The following is a 26,714-nucleotide window of genomic DNA, read 5'->3' as shown; positions in this document are numbered from 1 at the left end:
GCAGGGTGCTGGTTGGCCTCCGGGAGGCGGCAGGCACTGTACCTCGCCACCGCAAGGCACCGTGCGGGATGCACCTGGGCGCAGAGCTGCCTCAGCGTGACAGGGGGCGCTGCGGAGTCGTGGCCGGCACATCCTGGGCCACCTGGGGAATACACCTGGGCAGGTGGGGGCGGCCCCGAGGGGGCGGGGTTCCAGGGGCGGGGCCCAGGTCTGGCGCACAAGAGCCGGAGGCCGCGGCAGCGGCGGGATGCTCGCGCTGTTACCGGCAGCACAACAGAGCGCGCAAGGATCGCGCACCCCCGAGCCCCAGACTCTTCGGAACTGAGAGAGGTGAGCCGAGCCGGGTCGGGTCGCACTAGCTTGGGGGTTTCAGGCACCGGAGCGGCCGCGGGGCCCGATGCCTTCTCGGACACCGTCCGCGCGGTCGGTGGTGGAGCTGGCTGGCATCAGCCCGGGGCTGCCTCCCGGTGGCTGGGATGCTGAGACACCTTCTCAGGCCAATCCGGGTCCAGCCAGCTCTCTGGCGTCTGCCCACGCCGTCGCCCGGGAAGCAGAGCTAGGGTGACAGGCGTTTCTGGGCTATTCAGGGTCCGTGGCTCTGGGGGTCCCGGGCCGCGCCTCGCCTTGTCGCTCCGCCCAGCACCTGTTCAGGCCTTGGCGAGACTTGACCGTGATTGTTCCTTTTGCTCTCTGGAATGTTTTCTCTGGAGTGACCGTGGTTGCAGAAAGAAGCAAACACTTGAATCGGGTTGGTTGGATTCTCTCCGGCGGCGTCAGCAGACGTGACTTCTGCCACAGCACAGCGTGCGGTCGCTCTGTGCGGGGTGGGCAGGGGCTGCAGAGACGCCAGGGGGGAGCTCGAGTCCCACTCCCAGAGCCTGAGGCTCGGGGTCCCTTCCTGGGGTATGGGAGATAGGCAAGCTCCGGGGTGGTGGGGCGCAGTAGAGAATCGCTGTCATGAGCGGCCCTGGAATTTGAAAAACTCCTTTGAATTCTTGCCATCTGGGTGGCCTTGGGCAAGTTACCTAATCACTCTGCACCTCAGTTTCCCCCTCTGTGAAATGGGGACGGTACTAATACCTCATCTAATTATAGGGAGCATTAAATAAGGTAATATGTAAAAAGAGCTGAGTAGGATGGCAGGGAGTCCTAAGGGATCAATAAATGATAGCTGTGATTATTGCTGCTGCTGCTATCGTTGTCATTATTATTACTGTTGGGGAGCAGCACAGCTAGTAGTTAAAGGCATGGACTCCTGAGTTCAAATCCCAGCTTGGCCACTTTCTAGTGTGACCTTGGACAAACTACTTAACCTCTTGGTGTCTCCATTTCATTTGCATAATGGGGGGAAATGAAGGTGCCTACCTCAGAAGCTTGTTGTGGAAATGAAATGAGTAAATACCTGTAAAGTACTTCAAAGAGTGAGTGCTCTGTGTCAGCCATTGATTCTTCCGCAAAGGCATAGTGTTTGATCAACCAGCCAGACCTTGCTCTGCTCTGAAGTTGTAACACTGTTTCAGTGCACATTTATCTGTTTTGTGTTGAGCAGATGGGTTCCCTTCTCTCACCTGTGGTTTCACTGACATTGGGGGCTGATCCATTGGAGTCAAGGTCAGTCCTGGAGAAGAAGCTGGTGGGACAGAGGGACCCCAGGGGTTGTCTTCAGCGAGAAGAAGGAGAATTAGAGATAGGAGTATCCAGCATCTGCGATTCTGAACATTCGCAGAGGAGAAAACCTTCCCTGCGTGGCCATTTTGTTTGACAGGAAATTGAACCTGGATCCAGATTTTTAAAACAAACTCTTGCTAAGTTTTTTGCTCTTGAATGTGTGAGAGAGGAGTTGAGGATGGGAAATGCTTTAAATGACAAAACAAAATAAATTACATTCCTCTTGCTAAGAGACCAACAGCATAATTTTGAGGGTTGAGAAGGTTTTCTCCATCCCAGTAAGGTCATATGTGTCTGTGGGGGGGGGGGGGTGGGGGTTGGAGGGAGGTGCCTGCCTCTGGACATCTCACTTGCTGCCTCCCCGCCAGCCCTCTTATTTTCTTTACATCATAAACCTGTAACCCACGAGCATCATAAACTTGAAAGCCTCCCAGCTTTGCCCCAGCTTCCAAATTTTGGACAATATCCCATGGGGTCAGGGTGTACAAAAAGTAACTCCTGAAGTGCAGAATCCTGCTTGAAGAACTCGATGGGACAAACTAAAGCCCAGACACAGGCCCTCTGGGGGCATGGGGACCACCTTGCATATCCTACTCCATATTAACATATTCCCTACTCTGCCTCTGTCACCAACGGCAGGTGTAGAAGGCATAGAGTTTCCTGGGGTGCGTAGGTGGCTCAGTTGGTTAGAAGTCCAACTCTTGATTTCATCTCAGGTCATGATCTCACAGTTTGTGGGATTGAGCCCTGAGTCGGGCTCTGTGCTGACTGCACAGCCCAGCCTGCTTGTGATTCTCCCTCTCTCTGTCTTGTGCTCTCTCTCACACTCTGTCTCTCTGTCTCTCAAAATAAGTAAATAAACTTTAAAAAAAAAAAAAAAGAGGGATGAATTTCCATATACCTTCCCTCCCCCTTTACCAGTGCTCACAACTGTTGGGAGGTGGTGACACTGACTATCTAGAGTTTGGAAATTAAACAGCACAGGATCCCGGGGCACCTGGGTGGCTCAGTCGGCTAGGCATTTGACTTCAGATCAAGTCAAGATCTTGTGGTTTGTTAGTTCAAGCCCCACGGCTGGCTCGGTGCAGACAGTTCAGAGCCTGGAGCCTGCTTCGGATTCTGTGTCTCCCTCTCTCTGCCCCTCCCCCACTTATTCTCTCTCTCTCTCTCTCTCTCTCTCTCAAAAATAAATAAACATTAAAAAATAAAAATAAATAAATAGCACAGGATCCCTTCTCTTTCCTTCTTCTTTGGGGAGGAGACAGTACCCAGCACAATACCAGGCCCCTCAAAAGCCTATACCACGGTGGTGAAGGCTGCAAGGTTCTAATCCAGTCCTTCCACTGAGTAGCTGTGTGGTCTTGCACAAATGACCCCACCTCTCTGGGCTCATTCTCCTCCTCTATAACATGAAGGTAACAGTAGTGGTTGTTGAAACACAAAATGAAATCTATGTGGATTATACGTATATAGAGAGACTTTATATATTTATGAGACTGATGAAACTTTATATAACCATGAGGTGACTCTTTCTTTATGTATATAATGTATAGAATACACAATACACATATATTAGTTCATTTCTAAAAAGAATGTTATTCCATGTTGTGAAGTTTCTGTAAGTGAAATGCATCATGTACACTGATGAATGCGATAGTTTGTTTTCCAACACTTTCCCCCAAACAAAGCTGTTATCTCGTCACAGTGTATTCCCCCAATTAGTGATACTTTAGAATCAAGGAAATAGGGCATTGTACCTGGCAAATATTAAGTGGCCAATAGTTGTGGGCTATTGTTTATAAGGTTCTCTAGAAACACCAAATGCTTGACTGTAAAGAGAAGTTAAACAGAAACGAAACAGAAACGCCACTTGCAGGGAAAGCGGAGGGGAAAAGCCTGGAAAACACGGCTAGGAGTGGACCGAACAGGATCCAAGTTGGCTGCCGAGAAATTCGCTTGACAGATTGCATCTGTCAGAAAATGTTGGTGGGGTACTTGCTCAGTGCCAGATACTGAGCTAGGCACCAGGGGTAGGTGAGATAGGAATGCTGCCCTCCAGGGGGCCAGGTGGGAGGAGGCGATAAGGTGCAGGTGGCCATATTCTAGATAGGGCAGAGCGTGATAAGAGAGGTGCAGAGGCTGAGGTGTGGAGGGCTCCTGCTTCAGGCACCCAGGGGAAAGGTCCTTCAAACCAGTGATTCATGGGTTAAACCCCACCCAGCCCCCACACGGCTGGGCCTGGGGGCTGCACAAGGAGGAAGCAGCCCTTGTTGCAGCTGCAGTGGCCAAAAACCCAAATATCCTGGAAAGGGGGCCGGGGTCTCAGAATGCAGGCTGTCCAGCCCACAGAGGGAAAAAGGAAGACGGCCTCTGAGGGCATGTGGGCTGGTGTTTCCCCAGAGTCTGCCCTGTCCCTGGAGGCTAGGGAGTGTGAGGTCACCCACTTTTCTTCTCTGCCCCTCCAGCTTGCCTGGCCCTCAAGTCCCATCCTCATCATGGCTCCTGGAGAGAAGATCAAAGCCAAAATCAAGAAGAATCTGCCTGTGACGGGGCCCCAGGCGCCTACCATAAAAGAGCTGATGCGGTGGTACTGCCTCAACACCAACACCCACGGCTGCCGCCGCATCGTGGTGTCCCGCGGCCGCCTGCGGCGCCTGCTCTGGGTTCTCTTCACGCTGACGGCGGTGGCCCTCATTTTCTGGCAATGTGCCCTCCTCATCTCCTCCTTCTACACCGTCTCCGTCTCCATCAAGGTCCACTTCCAGAAGCTGGATTTTCCTGCCGTCACCATCTGCAACATCAACCCTTACAAGTAAGCGGCAGGAGCAAGGATATGGGGGGGGGGGCCGGGCCCCCCTCGGAGGCCAGAGCCCCACTCAAAGATGACACGTGCCAGCCCACAGGGAGGCTTTTTAGAAATCTGAATTTGCTGCCAACATTGGTAAACTCCCTCCCCCAGGTTCTAAATCTGTCCCAAGTTGTCGATCTATCAGCTGCTTCTGAGGCTGGACTAGCTCAAGCTGTGTAGGAGTGGGAGTCTGCAAGGGTCAGTTTCACTGGGGGGTGGGGACTGGAATGTGCTAGCACAGCCTCCCACCCCAGGCACGTGCACACACACACACGCACAGGTATGTATGTATAGGCACACACAGCCTTGCTTAGCCATTTCCCCCTGAGCCCTCTAAACTCACACCCTCACTGTCCCCGAAACATGAGCTGGAGGCTGACTCAGAAGTGACACCCAAGTGACTTCCGGAAGCATCTCAGCTGCCCCAACCCTCATTTGAGTGAATCCAGCCCCACTAATTGAGATCACTGGGCTCTGGGCAGGATCAGCCATTGGTACTGCCCTATTGTCTGCCACAGGGCCCGTTCTAAATGGGTCACTGGAGCTGTGCTCAGGATTATTGAAAACTGATCTGTGAGGCAGGTCAGAATCTGGCAGAATTTGTCTGAGCAGGTGTGGGCATGGGGAGAAGGGAGGAGCAAGGGAGGAAGAGTGTCAAAGGAAACTAACTGGTCAAAATCAAAATCAGGTCTAAGCCTCGTTCTCCACCTCAGAGTCTTTTTGTCCCTCCCTCCCTTTCTTCCATCTATCACTTGCACCATAATCATTTACTCAGTGTCTACAAGTTGGCATGCACTGTACTCGAGTCTGGGGCAAAGAAGTGAACAACCCAACACAGTCTCGGTCCTAGGGGAGTTGAGTTGTAGTGCAGGAGTGAAATATTAGCAAATATAATTATGCTAATAAAATTAATAGTGACTGTTTACACACACATACGATAAACTCATTGAATCTTTCCAGTGATCTCATTTTACAGATGAGAAAGCTGAGACACAAAAAGACTAGGTGACTTATCCAAGTCCCATATCCGGAACCAGGATGGGGAACTGGACCCCAGGTAGTTTGACTCTGAAGTTTACATACTCAATCATGATGCTGTGTCGTCTATGCAGGGAGCAAGGGGCAGAGAGAGGAGAGAGGGGAGCAGTTGGGAGGGAGGCCAGGACTACTTGGTATTATGGAGATTTGAAGATGGCGCTGTGCTTCATGCGGTCAATTCCTGTATCATTCTTGTTCCTGGGGGTTATTGAGGTGACAGCGTTACCTTTTCTGTCCCAGGACTGATTGGAGAAGAGTCAGTGTGCAGGGGCAAGTGTGCTAGGTGGAGACAGAGCCGGTCCCCTGGACCCACTTCCAGTTAGCAGTTACTGTCCTCACTGTAATTGTCCTCACCGTGGCTGGTTTATGGGAGGCACCTGACAGTCACCACTCCAGAAATGCTGGTCGGGGCAAACTTACCAACACACCCCAAGAGCAAGCAGATGGTAGTGGCATAAATGAAGCCATGAGAAGTCACACAAGGGTCACACGGGAGCCTGTCATCACTTTTCAAGCCAAGAGTCACTTTGGATGGGGCAAATCATAAAAGGCCTCCTTGGCCAAGGAAGCGGGGGAGAAGTGGGCCCAAGGCCAACATACACTGATGGGAAACAGAGGGAAGAGGTACCAGCACTCTGTCAGTGGAGCTCCCCTCTCCCTGACTCCTCCTTCCCCCCTTGGCAGGTACAGTGCAGTGCGGGACCTTCTAGCCGATTTGGAACAGGAGACTAGAACGGCCTTGAAGAACCTGTACGGCTTTCCAGAGAATAAGTCTCGAAAACGCCGAGAGGCAGAGTCTTGGACCTCGGCTTGGGAGGGCACACAGCCCAAATTCCTCAAACTGGTCCCACTGCTGGCTTTCAGTCAGGATGAGACCAGCAAGGCCAGGGACTTCCTCACAGGGCGGAAGCGGAAAGTCAGTGGGAGCATCATTCACAAGGCATCAGATGTCATGCATGTCCACGAGTCCAAGGAGTTGGTGGGATTCCAACTGGTGAGATGCATGTCCTCACAGCTGGGGGCCATGGGATGGGCTAGAGATGGTGGGTCCACGAAGGTTTCTCCTTTGCCATTGTCCCTATGGTCCCGCTGAAAGAAATACACCCAGTTAAGGGTGAAAATTCTGTAAGCAACTAAAACTGATTCAGGTAATATTAAGCAGAAAAAAAAAAAAAAAAGTCTTAGAAAGGAATCAGAAGATCATGGAGGCCTGTCAAAGGACAGAAATTAGGGAAGGTCCAGGGATCTAGGTGGCAAGAAATGGTGAAAGGTCATTTCAGATATGGCTGCTGGATTCAATAAGCTTTCACGATTTTCAGGCTTTTTGTTAATCCATCCATAAAGACGGATTCAGATCCCATCTTGTGACTATCTGATTGGACAAGTTTGAGTCGGGTCACCTAACAGAGGGTGAGGTGTCATGATGTACAGTCTCATCAGACTGTATCCAACAGGGGGAAGGACGTTCCACAAACGCAAAATTAGGGTACAGATACCAGAAGGAAGGAAATAGGTAATAAACAACAGAAACACCCAATGTTCCCTGCAGTACTTGCCTTTGTGAGGTGCTGCGGCCTGACTTTTCCTCTCTCCTTCTCAGTCCCATTTAAGGGGCTCTAAGGAAGCAGCCAGTCACCAAAATCGAATTCCATTAGTGTCCTGGGCAAAGGCAATCAATTACGCTACCTCACCATGCCCCAGGCATCTCTCTAGGATGAGACCTCTCTTCTGTACCTTATACTTGGCTTGCCAGTTGTGAGACCTTGGAGCACCGGTTACAAATCCTGGAGAAATGGCCCTTTCCCTTAATCATCAAGACTTTTCAAAGTCTTCCTGGGTCTTTTCACGAGATACTGTCTCGGCTATTCTTGATAGCAAAATCAATCCTTCAATGCCTGTCCTTTTGAGAGAGATTCCAAACCCAGTGTGATGAGAACATCTGGAACATACCACAGTCCCCCTCTAAGGCTCTAATTATTACATATTTTAAATGCTGGTCATCCCAGCTAAGGATGGCATTTTAGTTAACATTTGGTAGGTGAAATAATGGAGATGTCATGCCTTGCCCAAGATCCCACAGAAATATCATGTTGAAGTCTGGGTGAGGATCCAGATTTCTAGACTGCTGATCCAGTAGGAAATGGCTAGAGGTGGGTAGGAAGTCAATAGCAATAATCAACCAAAGCCTGGATATCTGGAGACCCTACAGAAGCCGGTTTTTCTTCTCACCTGGTAAGCAGTCACGGGGAGCCATGACAAGTGGGATTCTGTGTCCTTCTCTCAGACCCTTCAGGTCCCTGAGGCTGATCCTCTCTCAGCCCTTGGAAGTAAGAGGAAGCCCATCCTTGCTTCAGGTGTCCCTCCTGTTCCGGTCTAGAGTCCTAGGTCCTCATCCTTACTGTCCTTCTCAAGGCCAGTAGTAGTGCCAGTGGCTTCAGCCTACTGTCTCCTCTTATTCACAGTGTTCAAATGACACGTCCAAATGTGCCGTCTACACCTTCAGCTCAGGGGTCAATGCCATCCAGGAGTGGTATAAGCTGCACTACATGAACATCATGGCACAGGTCCCTCTGGAGAAGAAAATCAACATGAGCTACTCTGCTGAGGAGCTGCTGGTTACCTGCTTCTTTGATGGCATGTCCTGCGATGCCAGGTCAGGGGAGGAGGCTGCCCTCTTAGCTCTGAGGACTGGTGGCTCTGAGCTCCGAGTCCCTTGCCTGCACCTGCAGCTCAGCTGTGGGGCTTGGGAGTGAAAGATGCTCTTCTCGCTGACCCTGCCCTTTAGAAAACAGCTTACATGGGATCTAGGCTCTGGAGTCACTGAGGAAGATAGAGATGGCATAGAGTCAAAGTATCTTTGAACTCATTAAGTTACTCATAAAAACAGAGGGGTTGATGGTATATGTATAACCTTGCATGCTACCATCATGCACACCAACAACTGAGAACCACTGATCAAGCACAGAGGAAGAAACGAAGGAAAGAGAGGTAGGAAAGAAAGAGAAAGAAAGGTCTATGTATAGATGGGTGAGCTCTCAAACTTTTCTGCCTTTAAGATAACACTCAGATCCCTGGTGGTGACTGAGCAGTGATGGGACATTCTAGAGTGTTCCTGCCTATCTGAAAGCCTTACTTCATTCTTTTTAAACACTAATCCTTTCTATATGTTAGTAGATACATTGATCTTTATGAAACTGAGTGATTGGAATCATATCTGCCTAAGCGTTAGGTTCTCAAGTCAGTGTAAGGACACATGTGATGTGGTTCCTTCTCCTGGGATCATTTCCTGGTGTTGGAATGGAAAAATGTCAAGTGTTGGCTGAGAAATTCACGAGTAGAGGAATTTGGGGCAGACATAGGGCACAACAAGAGTCACACTGGGATGGAGACAGAGCTGGGAGGATTAAGATGGGGGAACAAAGCAGAGAGTAGTCCTACATTAACGTGTGGCAGCCGGGGTGAGGGGCTTTGCTTGTGGTTTATTAGACAGAAAGTGGAGAAAGTAAGTCATGTCTATTATCTGTTGTCCACAAAAGAAAGTTGGCCCTGTAAGCCCTTCCCATCCAGCCTTTAGCTCAGATGCATGAGGGGAGCTCCCACCAAAGCTCTTTCTGACCCGTGTTCTTCCTTATAGAAACTTCACGCTTTTCCACCATCCAATGTATGGGAATTGCTACACGTTCAACAACAGAGAAAATGAGACTATCCTCAGCACCTCTATGGGGGGCAGTGAATACGGTAAGGAAATCCGCACCAACAGTGAGCATCCTGGCAGGAGGGCAGTTGGAGTGCCCGAGCCTTCCAGAAATGTGGGATCTCTCCACCTGGCCAGAAACCAGGGACATCACTTCCCCTTTGGCTGTGCTGTTTCTATCAAGCATCCATGTTGGCTCCTTCTTTTTTTTTTTTTTTTTTTTAATGTTTATTTATTTTTGAGACAGAGACAGAGCATGAACAGGGGAGGGGCAGAGAGAGAGGGAGACACAGAATCTGAAACAGGCTCCAGGCTCTGAGCTGTCAGCACAGAGCCCGACGCGGGGCTTGAACTCACGGACCGTGAGATCATGACCTGAGCCGAAGTCCGACGCTCAACCGACCAAGCCACCCAGGCGCCCCGGCTCCTTCTTTTTTTGGTGTCTGTTTTCCTTTTTGATGTCTCCTCTACTTTTGAGAGAGCAACAGTGACGTCACTGGGGTTTCTCCTCCTGGCAAACCACTCTGGCTCAAGCCTGCAGCTAGGGAATGAGTAATGTGGGGCATGCAGACTTTAGATGGACTTAAACCCAGATGTGCCAAACAGGAGATTAGGGAGGCAAACATACCTTTATCTTGGTTAAGATAACACATTCTGCAGCCAAAACCCACAGCTCTGCCACTGACTGTGTGACCCTGTCCAAGTTATTGCACTTCATCTACACAGTGGAAATCATGATAATGTCTCTGCTTTGGGGTTATTGAGAGGACTTCATATATGTAAAGTGCTTAGAGTAAGTCCGGGCACATGCTGTATTAGTCTGCTCGGGCTACATAACAAAATATCACGGACTGAGTAGCCTAAATAACAGACGTTTATTTAGTTTCCCTTCTGGAGGGTAGGGACCCAGGGTCAAGATGCTGTGAACTTGGTTTCTGGTGGGATCTCTCTCCCTGGCTTGCAGACGGCTGCCTTCCTGCTGTGTCCTCACCTGACCTTTTCTCTGTGGCAGAGAGAGAGAAAAGGAGAGAGAGAGAGAGAGGGAGGTCTGGTATCTCCTCCTCTTGTAAGGACACCAGCCTTATGGGATTGGGGCCCTCCTTATGACCTCATTTAACCTTTATTAGCTCTCTAAAGGCCCTATCTCCATTACTGTCACATTATGGGGCAGGATTTCAACATATGGATTAGAAGGGGAATACAATTCAGCCTTTAACACACATGAAACACACAATAAATGCTGGTTGTGTGTTATCATTACTACTATTGGTACCATTACTACTCCCACCACCACCAATAGAACCGTTATAACCTCCGGTACTATTACCACTGCTCTTACTACAGTGACTTTTGTAGCGAAGGCAGGAAACAGACGGGCCTGGCAAAGTCCTAAGCGAACTGAACATGAGTTGATATACAAATATGCTCCCACAAGGAAAGGCAGGAGAACCCCATATGGACTCCCAGCCTTTGCTACTGTGCAGTCTGTACTCTTACCAAGTCTGCAAGAAACCATAATCCAGGGCACGTACTTCAGTGGAAAGAAGTAGTCTGGGACCTGGGAGCAAAGAGCTGCAGAGTCCAGGCTCTGCTGCGCATGTGCTGTGTGACCTTGAGCAAATCCTTGCCTGCTCTGGGCTTCCATTCCTTTATTTACAAATGGAAAAAGTCAGAATGAACTCTCCAAGTTTTCTTCCGTCAATCCATACAGGCCACGAGCTCATTTGTTCTTTCACCAAACATTTATTGAGTGCCTGCTGTATGCCACGTTCTCTTCCACGTGTCAGAGACGCTAAGGTGAACAGATGCCCTCTCTGCTTCCAGGGAGCTTGAATGATAGTGGGGAGAGACAGACAATAAATGAATAAACAAGTGCATGGACATTATCTGATTATAAATCCTAATGAGGACTATGAGGAAAATAAAGTAGTGAAGGGTAAGGGGGTGCTGGGGTCAGGATGAGGGTTTTATTTCAAATAAGGGGCCAGAAAGGCATCCATGGGAAGAGTTAGTTAGGGATGAGAAGATCCTTACCATATTAAGGTCCACAGAAGAACATTCGGGTGCTATCAAGTACAAAAACCCTGCGAAGGAAATGAATTTGATGTGCTCTAGAAACAGAAAGAAGTCCAGTGTACTTGGAGCTTCTTGAGAGAGCAGAGAGGGGGCTGAGGAGGGAAACACAGGCAGGGCTGCATCATCATAGACATGACAGCCACAGTCAAGTTTACAGATTTTATTCTATGGCATTTCCTGTGTATCCAGTGAGATGCCACTGAAGGGTTTCGGGCAAGGGAGTGATCTGATTTACAATTTTAAAAGATCCCTCTGGCTGCTGGGTACAGAATTGCCTGCCGGGGTAGGAGGTGAAGTATGGAGAGGAGTTAGGCCAGGGATCAGACACCATTAGTGCTTTTCTCTAAGGGCTTAAGCAGCCACAGCACTGCCTGTCCATTTGGGTGCTCTGCCAAACCCCTCATCTCAAAGGACCATGTCGAGATGCATGTTTTTGGGCCCAGGAGTAGTTCCTTTATTGCTCAGCAGAACTGCGGCAGTGACACTGTTTTTGGGGGACACAGCAGTGAGCAAGTCAGGCACCACCACCCCCACCTCTCTTCTCCACGAAGCTTCCAGTCTAGCCCTGTACACCTTTCACTTTGTTGGAAATACCTGCATTTTGGTTTTGAGACTCCCAAAGCAGCGGGAGAGGTAGGCTACCACCAGGTAATGTTGAACTAGCCTTTGACCACAGCAGCCTCTTCTCCTCTCAGGGCTGCAGGTGATCTTGTACATCAACGAAGAGGAGTACAATCCCTTCCTGGTGTCCTCCACTGGGGCTAAGGTGATTGTGCATCGGCAGGATGAATACCCCTTCATTGAGGACATAGGAACAGAGATCGAGACGGCAATGGCCACCTCCATAGGCATGCATCTGGTAAGAGAACATTCTGATTTCTATAGGGGAGTCGAGGAGAACAGACTTCTTTTTTTCCCCAAAGAAAACCAATAAGGTGCGGCTTGTGGAACAGCATGTTGGTTTCAAAAGAAAGCAAAGTCTTGATTTTCTAACAGTTCCTGCAAAGATCATTCCAGTAGTTAATACTATAGGCTATCTTTGTATCTTCTATATTGATGAAAAAGGACACAGGATGCCATTTTCGGAAAGAGTTGAAGGAACCTTCCTTATTGCAAAAACAGACACTAGCATTTGTTTACAAGAACTGTGTTGGAAGCAAAGCATCAGACACTAACTATGTTTGTCACTAATATAAATAGAGCAGATTAACACCTTTCTTTCTGGGCCACTTAAAGGTCTATGAGGCATGTAAACCACTCCTTAAGGACTAATGGGAAGTTACTGGGCCATCAAAGCTCTATTTAGCCAATATTTAGCCATCAATTTCACTTTATTTACCAAGAACCCCCTTCTTCCTCAAGTCTTTGACACTCTCTGACCTCACTGGCTGCCAAGAACACTCATACCTGTCAACAGAAACATATCTGGGCTGCAGACTCCAATGCCCAAGTCAACCATGCCCAATGGGAGCAGAAGGGCAAGGCAAGGAGTGTGCGCCAATGCCTGCAGCCACTCCACTACTTATGCAGTTTTCTTGTTTGCAGGGCTGGGGTCTTGTTATGCCAGTAAGCTCTCCACCTTTTGTCTCCATTCCTCGTAAACCTGTCCTCCAGAGCAGTGGTTTCCAAACTTGACTGATCAACAGACTCAGATCCACTGATTCAGAATCTTTGGGAGATGAGCCCAAGATCTGTGTGTTTATCAAACTCCAGTGATTATTCCAAGAGGTAGCAAACTCAGGAACCTCAGCTTTAGAAAGCTGAGTAGTTCAACATGAGAGGAGAAGCGAAGTGTGTCTTCCTAACCGAGAGTGAAGCTAGAATGACAAAAGCTTTAGCACAGCCATAAATGATGGCTTTGTCCTGGGTTATAAAGTGACATAGTGAGCACTGGGGCTTGTATATCCATCCATTACTTGTCCATTCAGCAGGCTATTTTCTGCATGCCATTATGTGCTGGACACAGGGACCACATCAGAGTGGAAGACATGGTCGCTATCCTGTTAGAGCTTAGAGTCCAGCAGAGAGGACCAATAACAGAAAAAAATTGGAAAAGTGATTAATTGTAATCATCAGTACTAACAAGGAGAAATGCAGGATGCATGAGAACATATCAGGGAGATGGCTGACCTACAGCTTTTTATTAATGAGGGAAATGGGGAGTTCCAGGGGTGATTTCTTGAGAAAGCAATATTTAAGCTGAGACAGCTGAGATTATGAACTGGCATGGTGATATTCCGGATGAAATCTGTGGCTTCAGTGTCCCATCAAAGGGACAATCCTGGGGGAAAAAAAACAAAAAACAAAAAACCATCAGGATGGTTTCCTGGAACCTGAGTGCTCTCAGGAGCCATGTTGTTTAGGGGCTTTGTTCCAATGTGAGAAGTTTGTTTCAACATGAGAAGTGTTGAGTACCAACTCAGACTGTGTGACTACCGATTGTCTCTCCCCTACCCCCCAAATAATCTTGAGTGCAATCTATGACACTGTGGCTTGAAAAGACTTTAGGGTATCCCTTAAGGGTCTGGGTCATTGATTCCTCTATTTACTGGGATTGCAAAACCCCCTAATCAGAATAGTCGACATTTTCATCTAATATTTCCCATGCTTATCTGCATCCTGAATAAGGACTTGGGATTTGCAGTACATCCTATACATTAACACATGTTTATTAACTATCCTTTTGCCCCCTTCTTCCTTTCTGCCCCTCACAGTGTCTGCAGACTTGGAGGAGAGGATTGAGAGCTTGAAAAAGTACAAGAACTAAGGAATTCTGCCCTCTGATTTTCTTTACATATATAGTAACATATAAATCTATATATATTCTTTTTTAAGTTTATTTATGTATTTTGAGAGAAAGAGAGCACAAGCAGGGGAGGGGTAGAGAGAGAGGGAGGGAGAGAGAATCCCAAGTGGGCTCCACACTGTCAGCGCAGAGCCTGATAAGAGGCTTGAACTCACAAAGCATACAGGGCTTGAACTCATAAACCATGACCTGAGCTGAAATCAAGAGTTGGACGCTTAACCAACTGAGCCACCAGGCACCCCTGCCCTCTGATTTTCTTCTCTGAGCTTAGAAATACCCACCACCTTGTTAAACAAATGTTGTCTTTAACAATGGTGGGTAAACAAAGACATGGGTGGGTTTTCTGCTACACCTAATTTGAGATGTATAAAATCAAAGCCACAAAGCAAGGTCAGTCAGCTCTCTTGCTGATTTATGAGCATTTGGAACAACAAAAAGTGATCTTAGGGATTATTAAGAGGTCAGCAGGGGGTCACTAAGAATAAGTCCAAACAAACTAGACTTCCTTCCTTTCTTATTTGTTTGTTTATTTTGTTGGATAAGCATGTTAAGCTGGTAGACTCAGTCAGTTGGTTAGGCAGTTGGTTAAAAATTTTTCCTCCATTCATTGAAGGGCTGTGTGTCCAAAGTACTGGAAATTCAGAAGTGAATACAACAGAGTATCTACCTTCAAAATATCTTACCTTTAAGACAACACAGCTCTGTAATACAGTTCCCAGCTCTGTAGGAACAGAGACATTCTCTGTCTTGTTACCAGACCCAGTTCTTAGAACATAGATACTCAGTAAATAATGTTGGGTAGAGGGGCACCTGGGTGGCTCAGGTGGTTAAGCGTCCGACTTTGGCTCAGGTCGTGATCTCACGGTTCATGGGTTCAAGCTCCACATCGGGCTCTATGTTGAGAGCTCAGAGCCTGGAGCCTGCTTCGGATTCTGTGTCTCCCTCTCTATCTGCCCCTCCCCTGCTCACTCTCTCTCTCTCTCTCTCTCCCAAAAATAAATAAAGATTTAAAAAATTAAAAAAAAATGTTGGGTGGATAGATGTATGTATGGATGGATGTACAGATGAATGGGAGCCCAGACAGCAGCTGTCGGTTAAAGCTTCCTAGCTGATGGATTCTTGAAGGACAAATGTCAGGGAAATAGTTTCTGGAAGGGCTAGCCCAAACAAAAGGCAAAGCAATTGCAAAGGGATCACAGGAAGGATTTTAAGCTGAGTAGTGAAACTTTTTGAGAAGTCTCTTTGGCTAAAGTGTAATCGAGATGAAGTAATCAAGATACCGGAAGCAGCACATTTACAATAATTCCAGAAAGAAATGATGAGGACCTTAGCTGAAGCAATGGCTGTGGGGATGAGCATAAGTGAATAGATTTGAGATACTAAAGCATGGAAGCAACAGGGCTTGACAACCAAGGTCAGTGAGGAAAGGACAGGGGAAAGTTAGATTGATATTTAGGTTTTGGCTTAGGCAGTGGGGTGGTTGGAGGTGCCAGGCTCAGAATTAGGGAATATAAGAGGGATAAGCTTGTGGGGAAGATGACCACTTTGGTTTGGGATATACCCAAGTTGCTGTGCCTCTGGGAAATCAAGGTGAAAATGTCCATAGATGCTATGAGCCTGGAGCTCAGGAGAAAAACTGAGGTGAGGGGTGGGGTGGGCATCTAGCATAATTCCATCCTGGGAAATAAATGCCATCACCAAGACCTAACAAAATGTAAATGTTTAAGGGCTGAGCAGAACAAAACTGGAGAAATAGAGGCAGAGAATGAGGAACAGAAGCCAGAAAGAACTGGTGTCAGATAAATCAAAGAAGAGAGTTTCAAGGAACGTGTGAGCCAGAGCACCAAATACAGTTGAGAGGTCAATCAAGATAAAGGGCAAAAGGTGCTCTCTGGGTTTGGCAACCAAGAGATCACGGGCATTCTTTGCCAGAGCAGTTTTCAGCGGAAGGAGTGGAACAGAAACCAGAGCACAATGAGCTGGATCATGAATGGGAGATGAGGAAGTGGGCAAGGGTAGACAACTCACCCAGGGTGGTGTAGAGCCAGGTCCTGGAGAGAGGGGAGACTTCACTGTCATTGCAAACCCTACTGTGCATTTTTATCTTAAAACACATGCACACTTCTTTTCACAAGCATATGTGTAACAGGGATTAAATGCCAGGCTTTGCTAGGAGCCTGGGTGGCTCAGTCAGGTAAGCGTCTGACTCTTGATTTCAGCTCAGGTCATGATCTCACAGTTTGTGACTTTAAGCCCTGCATCAGACTCTGGGCTGACATTTTGGAGGCTGTTTGGGATTCTCAATCTCTCCCTCTTTCTCTGCCCCCACCCCCACTTTGCACTTTGGTTGCATAATCTCCATGTCTCAGCTACCTCATCTGTGAAATGGGGATGATAATAATACTGTTACTTTATAGGCTGGTGAGAATTCAGCAAGTTGATTCATGTGAAACACTTGAAACAGTGCTTCATATGTAGGAAGTGCTCTAAAAATGTCAGCTATTACTGTACTTTTTTTTTTTTTTTAAGAAAAGAGATATGAAGTGAAGGGAAAATAAGTTTGGAGCAAAAAGAGAAGTTAGAAAGTTTTTTCTTGTCTTTAGTGACACTTTCCTCCTTTATGAGATGTTGATCTCTTCCATCTATATAGAAAGAGTAGTAGTTATTTGCCACTTGTGTTGGAAATATCTTTCCTGGTTTGTGCTTGCCTTTTAGTTTTCTTTATCTACTGTTTCATATGCAAACACATCAAATGTTTAGATATTCAAAATCTTTGTTTTCTTCTTTAGTCATTATGTTTATTGAGGATTTTCCCTCCCTGAGATCAAATACTGAGTTGCCTTCTAGTTATTTTATTATTTCATTTGATACTTTAACCCACTAGAATGTTTTCTCTGCAGGATGTAAAGTAGAGATAGAATTCACTGCTTCCTCCAAAGAGATAACAGTAGTCCTAACTTCATATATTGAGTAATTATTTTTTTTCTCAATTGATTAAAAGTATAAACTTTGCCATACACAAATAAATTTTAGAATATATTACAGTGTAAAAACAGAACAAAAGCAAAAAGAAAGTTAAACCACCCTTAATTCCATCTAGGGTATCATACTGCCACCTGGGCTATTCTGCGGCACAGTTCATACCTTTAAAGAGGTGAGCTGAGGACTCCTCTGAAGATGCCCACCTCCCCCAGGCTTCTATGAAGGAAGCAGATAAGATCTGGTTTGATAAAAATGGGCCCTGTTGCCCACACATATACTCACATACACTTAATCACGCCTACATATACCCATGCATGCACGCAATACACACATCTCAACCTGTATACATGTATGCACTGACATGTGTGCCTACTCACACTTGTATACACAAAGCTTGCATTCACATACATATCTACCCATTCTCATTTTTGTGTCTCTAGAGGTTAGGGACAGATCAGTTCTGAAAAGCTGATGGTGGAGGGGAGAGAGAAAGGGAGGGAGGGAGAGGGAGGGAGAGCAAGAGAGCAAGAGAGCAAAAGAGTGAGCACTGGAGTGCTGGCCCCATCTGCCCTACCTCCCCACTCCCCCACCCCCCTGTTGCTTTAGGAAGCAATCAAATAACCCAGGCTCTTAGTTCAATAAGCATCATTACAGAGTACAAGGACTCTGAGGACTCAAAAGCATGAAAATTCAAAAGACAATTTCTCTCAATCAGCTTTCTGGAAGTGACCCATGGGCTGGTCCTCAAAGTAAAAGGAGCCCCATCCGCTTTTATTATTTTTTATTTTTTTAATGTTTATTTACTTTTGAGAGAGAGAAAGAGCATAAGTGGTGGTGGGGGGGGGGAGGGAGACACAGAATCTGAAGCAGGCTCCAGTCTCTGTGCTGACCTGTCAGCACAGAGCCCAGCTCGAACTCAGGAGTGGTGAGATCATGACCTGATACCATGTCAGATGCTCAACCAACTGAGCCACCCAGGTGCCCTTTTACTTTTTTTTTTTAAATTTTTTTAATGTGAGCCCCAGCCACTTTTGCCAGCTGCTCATAACTTACTCAAGTAGACAGATCCTGTCACCTAGATGCCGGGGTCTTGTACTCAACCCCCCCAACTCCCCAGGCAGGTAGAGCCTATAGCTGCCACGCTGGGCTCTATGGACAGCTCAGCATGACCCAGGGGCTTGAAGAAACATCTGCCCAGGAAGCCTGCTACTTCCAGAAGCTCAGGGGGTTGGCATGGAGTTAAGCTGCCCTCAAGGGAAGCCACTGTCAGCATCTCTGTACCCCAGGGCCCAGCCAGCCCTGGCATGTTCTAGAGGCTCTGGATCTGTTAGCCACCCAGCTATTTGGAGGAATGAAGTACGTCTGTTTATTCTGTACTGACACGGAAAGAGGCCCACACTTTATCGTTAGTGAGAAGGGGAGATTGCAGGGCAAAGGGAACATGTGAGTGCATGTCTGCCTGTCCGCCTGTCTGTATATCTGAGATTAGCTCTGCTCCTCTCCTAGGGAAGAGAGGAGACCAGCCTGTTACTTTCCCCTTTGCTTCTGTTGTTTAAATGTTTTAAAATGTGTACTGTTAATTGCCCTTGAGGTACCTGTAGCTAATTGAGGGAGAGTAATGGTCAGCAAGCAGATGGATTACAATACAAACAAAGAGATGACAGCCACTTGCGATGTCTGTGTTTTCTACCTGTGTCAAACTTCTTGATTCTTCCCTCCTCCACCCCCCAGTTATCTTTCTGTCTGGCCACTCTTAAAAGAAAAAAGATTTCTTTTACCCTCTCACAAATCTGCCATCCATTTCCCCTTTTCTCCCACTCCCAGAAAACAAACAGACAGACAGACAAGGAACCTGGCTATAAGCTGGTCACAATTTATATTTAATTATCATTCCCCCTTGGGAGAGACATTATCCTTTTTTTGTTTTTTAACTGGCTTGTCTGGATTGTTTATTTGCAGTGACAAATATTAAGCTAGAGCCAAACTTAGTATACCACAAGAAAACATAATTTAATAAGGTATTTGAGCTGTGAGTTACAATTCCCTTACCTCCTTGGACCATGGTATCATTCTACTCTCTTGGGCATTCCTTGGCCCTCTCTAAGAAACTCAATTTTTTCAAGTCAACTTCTGGGACCAGAAGACAAGAGGGTAGGAAATGGGTCTTTCACTGGGAGGAGAATCCCATGTAGCACACAGTCACTGCTTGTCTTTTTTTTTTTTTTTTTGCCCTGCTCCTCCTGCCCACTCCCTGGATTCTCCATTGGCTTACTACCATTTTGAAAACCAAATCCAGATTTCCCAGCATGGCATAGGAGGCTGCCATGATTTGGCCTTGGCCTTTCTCTGGTTTCACCTTTCTTGTTCTACATTCCAGCCACCCTGGCCCTGTCCCCCCTCAGCCTTCGCTGCTTCTTCTGCCTTAACCCCGTCTCCCACTTCGTAGCAAATCCAGCTCTTTCTTGCCATTCCTTGTTGAGCCAACAGGTCCCTTTCTCAAAGACATCTTCCCCAATCACTCCTGGAAACCCTGTACCCTTCCTCCCCAAGCCCTCCAATCTCCCTTCCCAGTTTCACTGATCACTAGCCACAATTATCCAAAGTTATCTTATGCATTTATTCCTTTTGACCATCTATCTACCCCACTAGGAAGTAAGCTCCATAAGAGCAGGGAGTGTGTCTACTTTTATCATTGTTGAGCCCACAGTGCCTAGGAAAGCACCAGGCACCTAGTGGGTGCTTAATAAATATTTACTAAATGAATGACTACATGCACGCTCAGCATGTCTGGGTCCTGGGGCAGGGTAGGGCTGAATGTGTGCTGTTGTGATTACAGACGGAGTCCTTCAAGCTGAGTGAACCCTACAGCCAGTGCACAGAGGACGGGAGTGACGTGCCGATCAGTAATATCTACAATGCTGCATACTCCCTCCAGGTACGGGCAGGAGAGGCCACTCAGCCCCGGGCTGTGGCCTGGACATAGGAGACAGTTATATATAACCGGGTGTGTCTCAGACCAGGAACTGTAGTGATAATTCCTGGGGTTCATCCAAAGATCTCAAGAACAAACGATGCCAGCTGGTTCTAGTCCTCTTCAATCCATCTGTAACCAGAGCTGAACTGATTCCTTGAGGTTTGCCTGGAACACAATGTACAGATGAGACAGGCCTGCTTCCTAAATAGGCCTTGGCAAGTGAGGGGCAGGAGAGAAACAGTCTGGGAGAGGCACTGGCTGAGGGGTCAGGAGCCTAGCCTGATGGGCCCACTGATGCCCTTCACTCGCTGATGCCCTTGGACAAGTGATGCCATCCTCAGCAATCACAAGGGGAGGTTGGATTGGACCAGGGGCTCCTAAATGGCAGCCCCCAGACCCCTTCCAGGCTGCACACCTAGTTTTTCCAGCCTGGATGGTGTTTAGAAGCCAGGGAATTTCATAAGAAAACCCAGATTTCCAGCTTCTCTTGAAAAACAAGATCTGGCCACTTTGGGCCCATATTCCCGAAATGTAAACAGTGGGTGGAGTGGCCCCGTTAAAAGAAGGCATGTGTTTTCATTCCCCATGGTCCCCACCAGCCTCTAGTGTATTACTCGTATCAGCAGCTCCCATGAGCATTTGAGTTTTCAACCCTCTAGTGCGATCATCTGTTCTGCCTTCTTACATTCTGGAAGTCTGTAGTTCCTCTCCTACTGGGATGCTCAGAGTTCATGAAAATCAATCCAGTAGAATAAAAAGACCAGGTGCTCCTGAGCACCGGGTCCTCTAGCTTACATCAGAGCTGAGCTTAGAGGTGGTAAGGACGCTAAGTGGAAAGAGACTTAGTTGGAGAATGTCTGCTTATAGTAGAAATGCAGTCCAACTGAATGTAAGACAGGGAAAGGAAAGGAAAGGAAAGGAAAGGAAAGGAAAGGAAAGGAAAGGAAAGTTCAGCTCAGCTCATTGGAAAGACGCTCCTGGATAATATTTAGTGAGAGGCTACCATGTGCAAACACTTTACATATATCCATCCATTCATTTCCTGCTCACAACAACCTTGTGAAGTAGGTATTGTTTTACTTATCTCAACAGTGAAGAAACCAGAACATCAGAGAAGTTAAGGAACTTCCCTTACATAAGCAAGCATGCCTTATACACACAGCTGGGACGTGGCAAACGTGGGATTTGAGCTGAAGCAGCCTGCCTTCGGAGCCTTTGCCATGAGCTTTTATGCTATAAGCTTTGTGGATATTGTGGTAGCTTCCGATCCCCAAAGACCCCCAAACATGGAAGGACGGGACCCGAAAACAGAAAATTTGGGGACTGTGTTTCTCTGTTTCTTGGCATCCATTTCAATGTCCCCCACTCACACGATTGGAAAGGGTCCATCCCCAGCCGCAGCCCCAGCTCACCCCGTTCACCCCATCTCAGTTCACCTGAATTCTAAATAACTGCCCTACCCTGGTCCCTTTGGAGTCAGGCTAGCCCTGGCCCAGTCCACTGTGTCACGAGGGGCACATTAATGCCGTCTGCCAAGGCTGTGGGAAGCTGACCCTCTGGATGAAGGATGCGTAGGGAGGGAGCTCTCTGGCATCCATGTGCAAGGAGATTAAAGAGAATCCCTGGGTTTCATTTTTCAGATCTGCCTTCACTCATGCTTCCAGACAAAGATGGTGGAGAAATGTGGGTGTGCCCAGTATAGCCAGCCGCTACCTCCAGCAGCCAACTACTGCAACTACCAGCAGCACCCCAACTGGAGTAAGTGAGACCCGCCCCCGGGGGGTGGAGTCAGCCCAGCCCCAGCACCAGCCTGTGCTTTGGCCTTTTGCAGGAAGGAGCCATTGGTAGAGAGATATTAGGCAAAAGTTTTACCCCTGTCCCCAAGCCTGGCTTGAATTCGACTTTCCAGTTAGGACCAAATGCTGCACCCCAACCTGTGCTAAGACATTGGCCACCTCTATCAACTCCAGGAGACGGGAACTATTGGTGGTACCTTTTCACAGAACAGATAACTGAGGCTCAGTATGGTTAAGCAACTTCTCCAAGGTCACACAGCCAGGGGGTAATGGAGCTAGACTCAAAGCAAGGGCTGCTGACCCCCCCCCAACATATGCCCTTAACCTCCACAGTATTCTGTCTCTCAATATGACAAAGCAGCATTTGTTTCTAGAAAACCAGTGTTTGTAGAAAATGGGAGCAGAGGGGCACCTGGGTGGCTCTGTTGGTTAAGCATCCAACTTCGGCTTAGGTTCATGGGTTCGAGACTCAGGTCAGGGTCTGTGCTGACAGCTCAGAGCCTGGAGCCTGCTTCGGATTCTCTGTCTCTCTCTCTCTCTCTCTGTCCCTCCCCTGCTCACATTCTATCTCTCTTTCTCTCTCAAAAATAAACATTAAAAGAAATTTTAGAAAATGGGAGCAGAAATCATGAAAAGGGGTCCCAGGGAGGCACCACTGGTGACTCCCAGGAAGGACGCTATGGCCCCACAGCTCACACTGCCCTCTGCCCTGTCCCCCAGTGTACTGCTACTACCAGCTGCACCAGGCCTTTGTCCGGGAAGAGCTGGGCTGCCAGTCGGTATGCCGGGAAGCCTGCAGGTGAGTGGGCTGGAAGGATGGAGCCCGCGGGGCTGGGCCAGGCCAGGCCAGCCATACTCACTCCGTACCCTTCTCCCCTTAGCTTTAAGGAGTGGACACTGACCACCAGTCTGGCACAGTGGCCATCCGAGGTTTCTGAGGTAAGTTAATCTTCTCCATCTTTCCCCTCACGTTCTCATCCTGGAGCCCGATGTCCTGCCTGTGTCCTCTGGCCTCAGGAGAGATCCACAGGGAAGGCCAGGTTGGGGGGCTGAGGCCAAGAGGGGAGGCATACGGGCTGGCCCTGGCCTCTCCAGGCATCCCCAGGTCACTCCTTATTTCTCCATCACAGAAATGGTTGCTGCCCGTTCTCACTTGGGACCAAGGCCAGCAAATAAAGAAAAAACTCAACAAGTAAGCAGACCCCACCCTGTTTCCTCTGCCTGCGCTGGCCCTGGGCCTCAGCCTCCTTACTTGCTTCCTCACCGCCAAACCCTCTCTTTTTCATTCACTCATTCCTTTATTGAACAAATATTGATCAAGCTCATGTCAGGAGCCAGATCCCACTCTAGGCCTGGGGCTCTCAAATGTTTTGGCTGTGACCCACATTATGAAAATAGTTTTCCATTATGGCCCATTGAATAGATAAATGAGATAAAAGTCTCATGTAACAGCACTTGCTACTGGTGTAACAAAGCATTCGGGCTGATTTTCAGACTGTGCAAACTGGTATAGCCAAACCAACTGTTTACATCCATTTCAACAATCATGACGCCATTCTCAGTGATTAGTGCCCATATCAGTTGACAGAGAGTTTGAACATCTCTGGGGCTGCAATCTGATATTTCCTATTCTGTTTCCCTTTGTCAAAGGGTTTTGGTCATGGCCTAGGAAATTTATTTCATGGCTTCCTGACGTATCTTGACCTGCTTGGAAAAATACTCCTCTGAAAATACTCCATGAAGCTTCTAAATCCTGCTTAAATTTTCCACATCAACATTCACTTCCAAGAGAGCTTTAGCAAAAATCAGCTGGGCCAGAGTTCAGGGACCTCAGGGGATGGAGATGAAGGTGGGAGAGGATGGGGGAATTACCATGTGACCTCACCTCTTTCTGGGCCCTTCCCATCTCCACAGTGGAGGTTAGTCGAGCCTCCAACATTTATTGCATATCCACGAGGTACCAGGTGCTGTATGTGGTGCTGGGGGTATCATGACGACCGAGCAGACATGATCTCCGCCCCCAAGGTGCTGACAGTCTAGTCGTAAGGTCGACTTTGACCAAGTAATTGCAAACTCTGAAAGCAAGCATTGCAAGCCAGTGACCCCTAGACCAAATACAGCCCCATGAAAGCAACCCATTACTTCTAGCTTTCCTTGAAAGATCAGAAGTTCCAGAAACAGCAAACCTCCATGCTTGTGTAGAACTAAAGAGTTGAGTCATAGCTCCCCTTTGGAATAAGCGTGGACACACTTGCCATAGTCCCACGAGGAGGCAATTTTGTGCAGCAGCTAACAGCATGAACTTTGAAGCCAGATTTCTCTAGTTCTGAATACTGGATCTGCCCATTTGTGAGTGGTGTGGTCTTGGGCAAGTTAGTTAACCAATCCGTGTCTTAGTTTCCACATCTATAAAATGGGGATAATTAAAACATAACGACATAGGGTTGTCGCGAGTATTCAACAAGTTAATTCATATAAGGCACTTGGAACGGTGCTTGGCAACACAGGAAGTGTCCAATAAACGCTGGCTGTTATTATGGTCGTTATCATTATTACGTTATGCCCAGCCTAGCTCGCTCATTTGTATTACTTGCATGTCTCCTATACATATTTGAGATTGCAATCAAACAATCGCAATATCAGGGCTTGATGAAGAACAGGGTGCTATGGGAGTATACAGCTGGGTGGACTGACTCAGTCTAGTTGGGAAATGGTTTTTGAGTGAATGAAGGGCCTAAGCAACCAGGCCCAGGCTGGAGATGTGCTCTAGGGTACAGAAGGAGCCCCAGGAGCCAGGTTCTAAGATTCCTCTGGAGCTCAGAGCCTGGGCCATGCTGGAGTCTGGGAAGGAGGGAGATAGCCACACTGAAGGGCTGGTCATCTGGTAGATGCAAAGGCACCTGACTCACCTGGGCCCTGCCTGTTGGAATTTCTCCAGGACGGACTTGGCCAAACTCTTGATATTCTACAAAGACCTGAACCAGAGATCCATCATGGAGAGCCCTGCCAACAGTGTGAGTGGCTTCTTTCTGGGAAATGCCTGGGGTCCGCAAATGTGCCCATCTGCCTTGTCTCAGGGAGCAGAGTTAGATGCTGGGGATACAGCCGGAGCTGGCAGGGCCACCACAGGCCAGCCAGGACTTGGATCAGATAAGGCAGAGGAAGAGGGGACAGGAAGCCTGCCCACTTCTTCCTCCAAATCCATTCAGGGCCAGGACTTGCCAGGGGCTCCCTTGGGAATTGGGGTCCCTGCATGAGGCCAACTTGGGTGGAGGGGCCCTCTTAATGGTGTGGCTTGACCTCCCTTGCAGATCGAGATGCTTCTGTCCAACTTCGGTGGCCAGTTGGGCCTGTGGATGAGCTGCTCCGTCGTCTGTGTCATTGAGATCATTGAGGTCTTCTTTATTGACTCTTTCTCCATCATTGCCCGCCGCCAGTGGCATAAAGCTAAGGAATGGTGGGCCCGGAGGCACGCTCCCCCTGGCCCTCAGGGCCAGGACAACCTGGGCCTCGATATAGACGATGACCTGCCCACGTTCACCTCTGCGCTGCGCCTGCCTCCAGCCCCAGGCACCGAGGTGCCCGGCACACCGCCTCCCAGATACAACACACTGCGTTTGGAGAGGGCCTTCTCTGACCAGCTCACAGACACCCAGATGCCAGCGGAGTCCTGAGGCGGGGAGGGGAAGAGAGATGTAGCTAGGAGCCCAGCCACGGTCTGAGAACTCAGACCGTGTCTCCTGCACACGGAGGGGACCCTTGGCACCCCCTCTGGCTAGGCTTTTCAGAGACATTGACTAAAAATCTGCTTTGAACAACAACATGGGGCCTGGGTGTGTGCAGGAGACCCCTTTGGGCCCTGCCCGGCAACCCTCAGCCATCCAGGGTGAGAAAGATCCGGCGGCCCAAACCCCTCCCACATCTGCTACGGAGAGAGATGGGGGCCGAGGAGATGGCGCCCGCCCGGACGAAAGCCAGAAGTGAAGGCTGACAGCACTTTCACCAGGTCTTGAGAGAGAAAGACTCCTCCGAAGCCCCAAGCCCAGGGTTTCGCCCACTCCCCCAGCCTGGGCTGGGGCCCAAGAACGTGCCCTTAGGTATCAAGGCCAGACAACCACTGCCTAGTGCCAAAGACAGGAGGAAGCACCAGCCCTGGAGCTGGTGCTGTTTGTGAATAAACTGTTCTTAGTTGTTGACATTGGGGCAAGGTCTTCTCTGTGCCCTCAGGCAGGCGGGCTGGCCCAAGGTCCTTGGAGTGTGTAGTGGGGAGGGTGCAACAGGGGTGGGGAGGTCTGGGGATGTGACAGGAGGCAGGGGTGGGGCCATGTTCTGGGGAGCCAAGTCAGTGCCCTGGGCCCCTTACCCAAGCACAGAAAGGCTCGTTCAAGGGCCTTGCTGGATGGACACCCCTGTCCAGTGGTGGCCCAAGGTATAAGGGATCATCTGGTAACTCACCTCAGCATCTCTCCCTCCCAGACAGGCCCCCCTCCCCCACGCAAGGCCTGCTCCTCCCCAGCAAGCCAACCACAGCAGACAACCGCTCATACCTTCCAACATGGTAGTACCTAACACGGATTAAGCACGCAGTAGGTATTCAATGTTAGCTCAGCAACAGTGTGCTGGGCGCTGTTCTAAGCACTTAGAGATGGGGCAACTATAACCCGCAGGCCAGATCCTGTGTGTGCTCATGACCTAGGAATGTTTTTTTTTTTATTTCACTTTTAAGTGGTTAAAAATATCAGAAGACTGTTTTGTGACTCATGAAAATGATAGAAGATCCCATTTTCCGTGTCCGTAAATAAAGTTTTATTGGAACACAGCCACACCCATGC

The 26,714-nt window shown here is 48.4% G+C and overlaps 1 protein-coding gene and 1 long non-coding RNA gene across 3 annotated transcripts in view; one reads left to right on the top strand and one right to left on the bottom strand.

The window, feature by feature from the left end:
- Positions 1-26,705, top strand: SCNN1G (sodium channel epithelial 1 subunit gamma). 2 transcript variants are annotated; one of them, XM_045461613.1, is made up of 13 exons: positions 3-330; positions 4,134-4,480; positions 6,239-6,548; positions 8,017-8,207; positions 9,189-9,292; positions 12,020-12,183; positions 19,949-20,047; positions 21,727-21,844; positions 22,603-22,681; positions 22,764-22,821; positions 23,013-23,074; positions 24,821-24,896; positions 25,194-26,705. In XM_045461613.1, the coding sequence occupies exons 2-13, from the start codon at positions 4,164-4,166 to the stop codon at positions 25,554-25,556; spliced, it is 1,941 nt and encodes a 646-aa protein (XP_045317569.1). In that variant the 5' UTR covers positions 3-330; positions 4,134-4,163; the 3' UTR covers positions 25,557-26,705. The 2 variants fall into 2 exon arrangements, with proteins under 2 accessions (XP_045317570.1, XP_045317569.1); XM_045461614.1 differs by lacking the exon at positions 19,949-20,047 and having other exon boundaries at positions 1-330.
- The window catches only part of LOC123589484, a 98,999-nt gene continuing 72,622 nt past the window's right edge, over positions 338-26,714 (bottom strand). Inside the window, exons 6-7 of the long non-coding RNA XR_006708363.1 lie at positions 4,235-4,459; positions 338-967 (exon numbers count right to left, since the gene is read on the bottom strand). This is a non-coding gene — a long non-coding RNA (uncharacterized LOC123589484). The remainder of the gene's footprint in view (positions 968-4,234; positions 4,460-26,714) is intronic.

Source organism: Leopardus geoffroyi, chromosome E3 (assembly GCF_018350155.1).
Source record: "Leopardus geoffroyi isolate Oge1 chromosome E3, O.geoffroyi_Oge1_pat1.0, whole genome shotgun sequence".
In the NCBI taxonomy this organism is placed as follows: domain Eukaryota; kingdom Metazoa; phylum Chordata; class Mammalia; order Carnivora; family Felidae; genus Leopardus; species Leopardus geoffroyi.
This window is presented reverse-complemented; position numbering and strand designations above follow the sequence as displayed.

Bases quoted from the DNA above. Each gene is read 5' to 3' on its own strand.
- SCNN1G (XM_045461613.1), top strand. From the start codon at position 4,164: ATGGCTCCTGGAGAGAAGATCAAAGCCAAAATCAAGAAGAATCTGCCT. The intron at 4,481-6,238 runs GTAAGCGGCAGG...CCCCCTTGGCAG, and splicing joins TGCAACATCAACCCTTACAA to GTACAGTGCAGTGCGGGACC. The intron at 6,549-8,016 runs GTGAGATGCATG...TCTTATTCACAG, and splicing joins AGTTGGTGGGATTCCAACTG to TGTTCAAATGACACGTCCAA.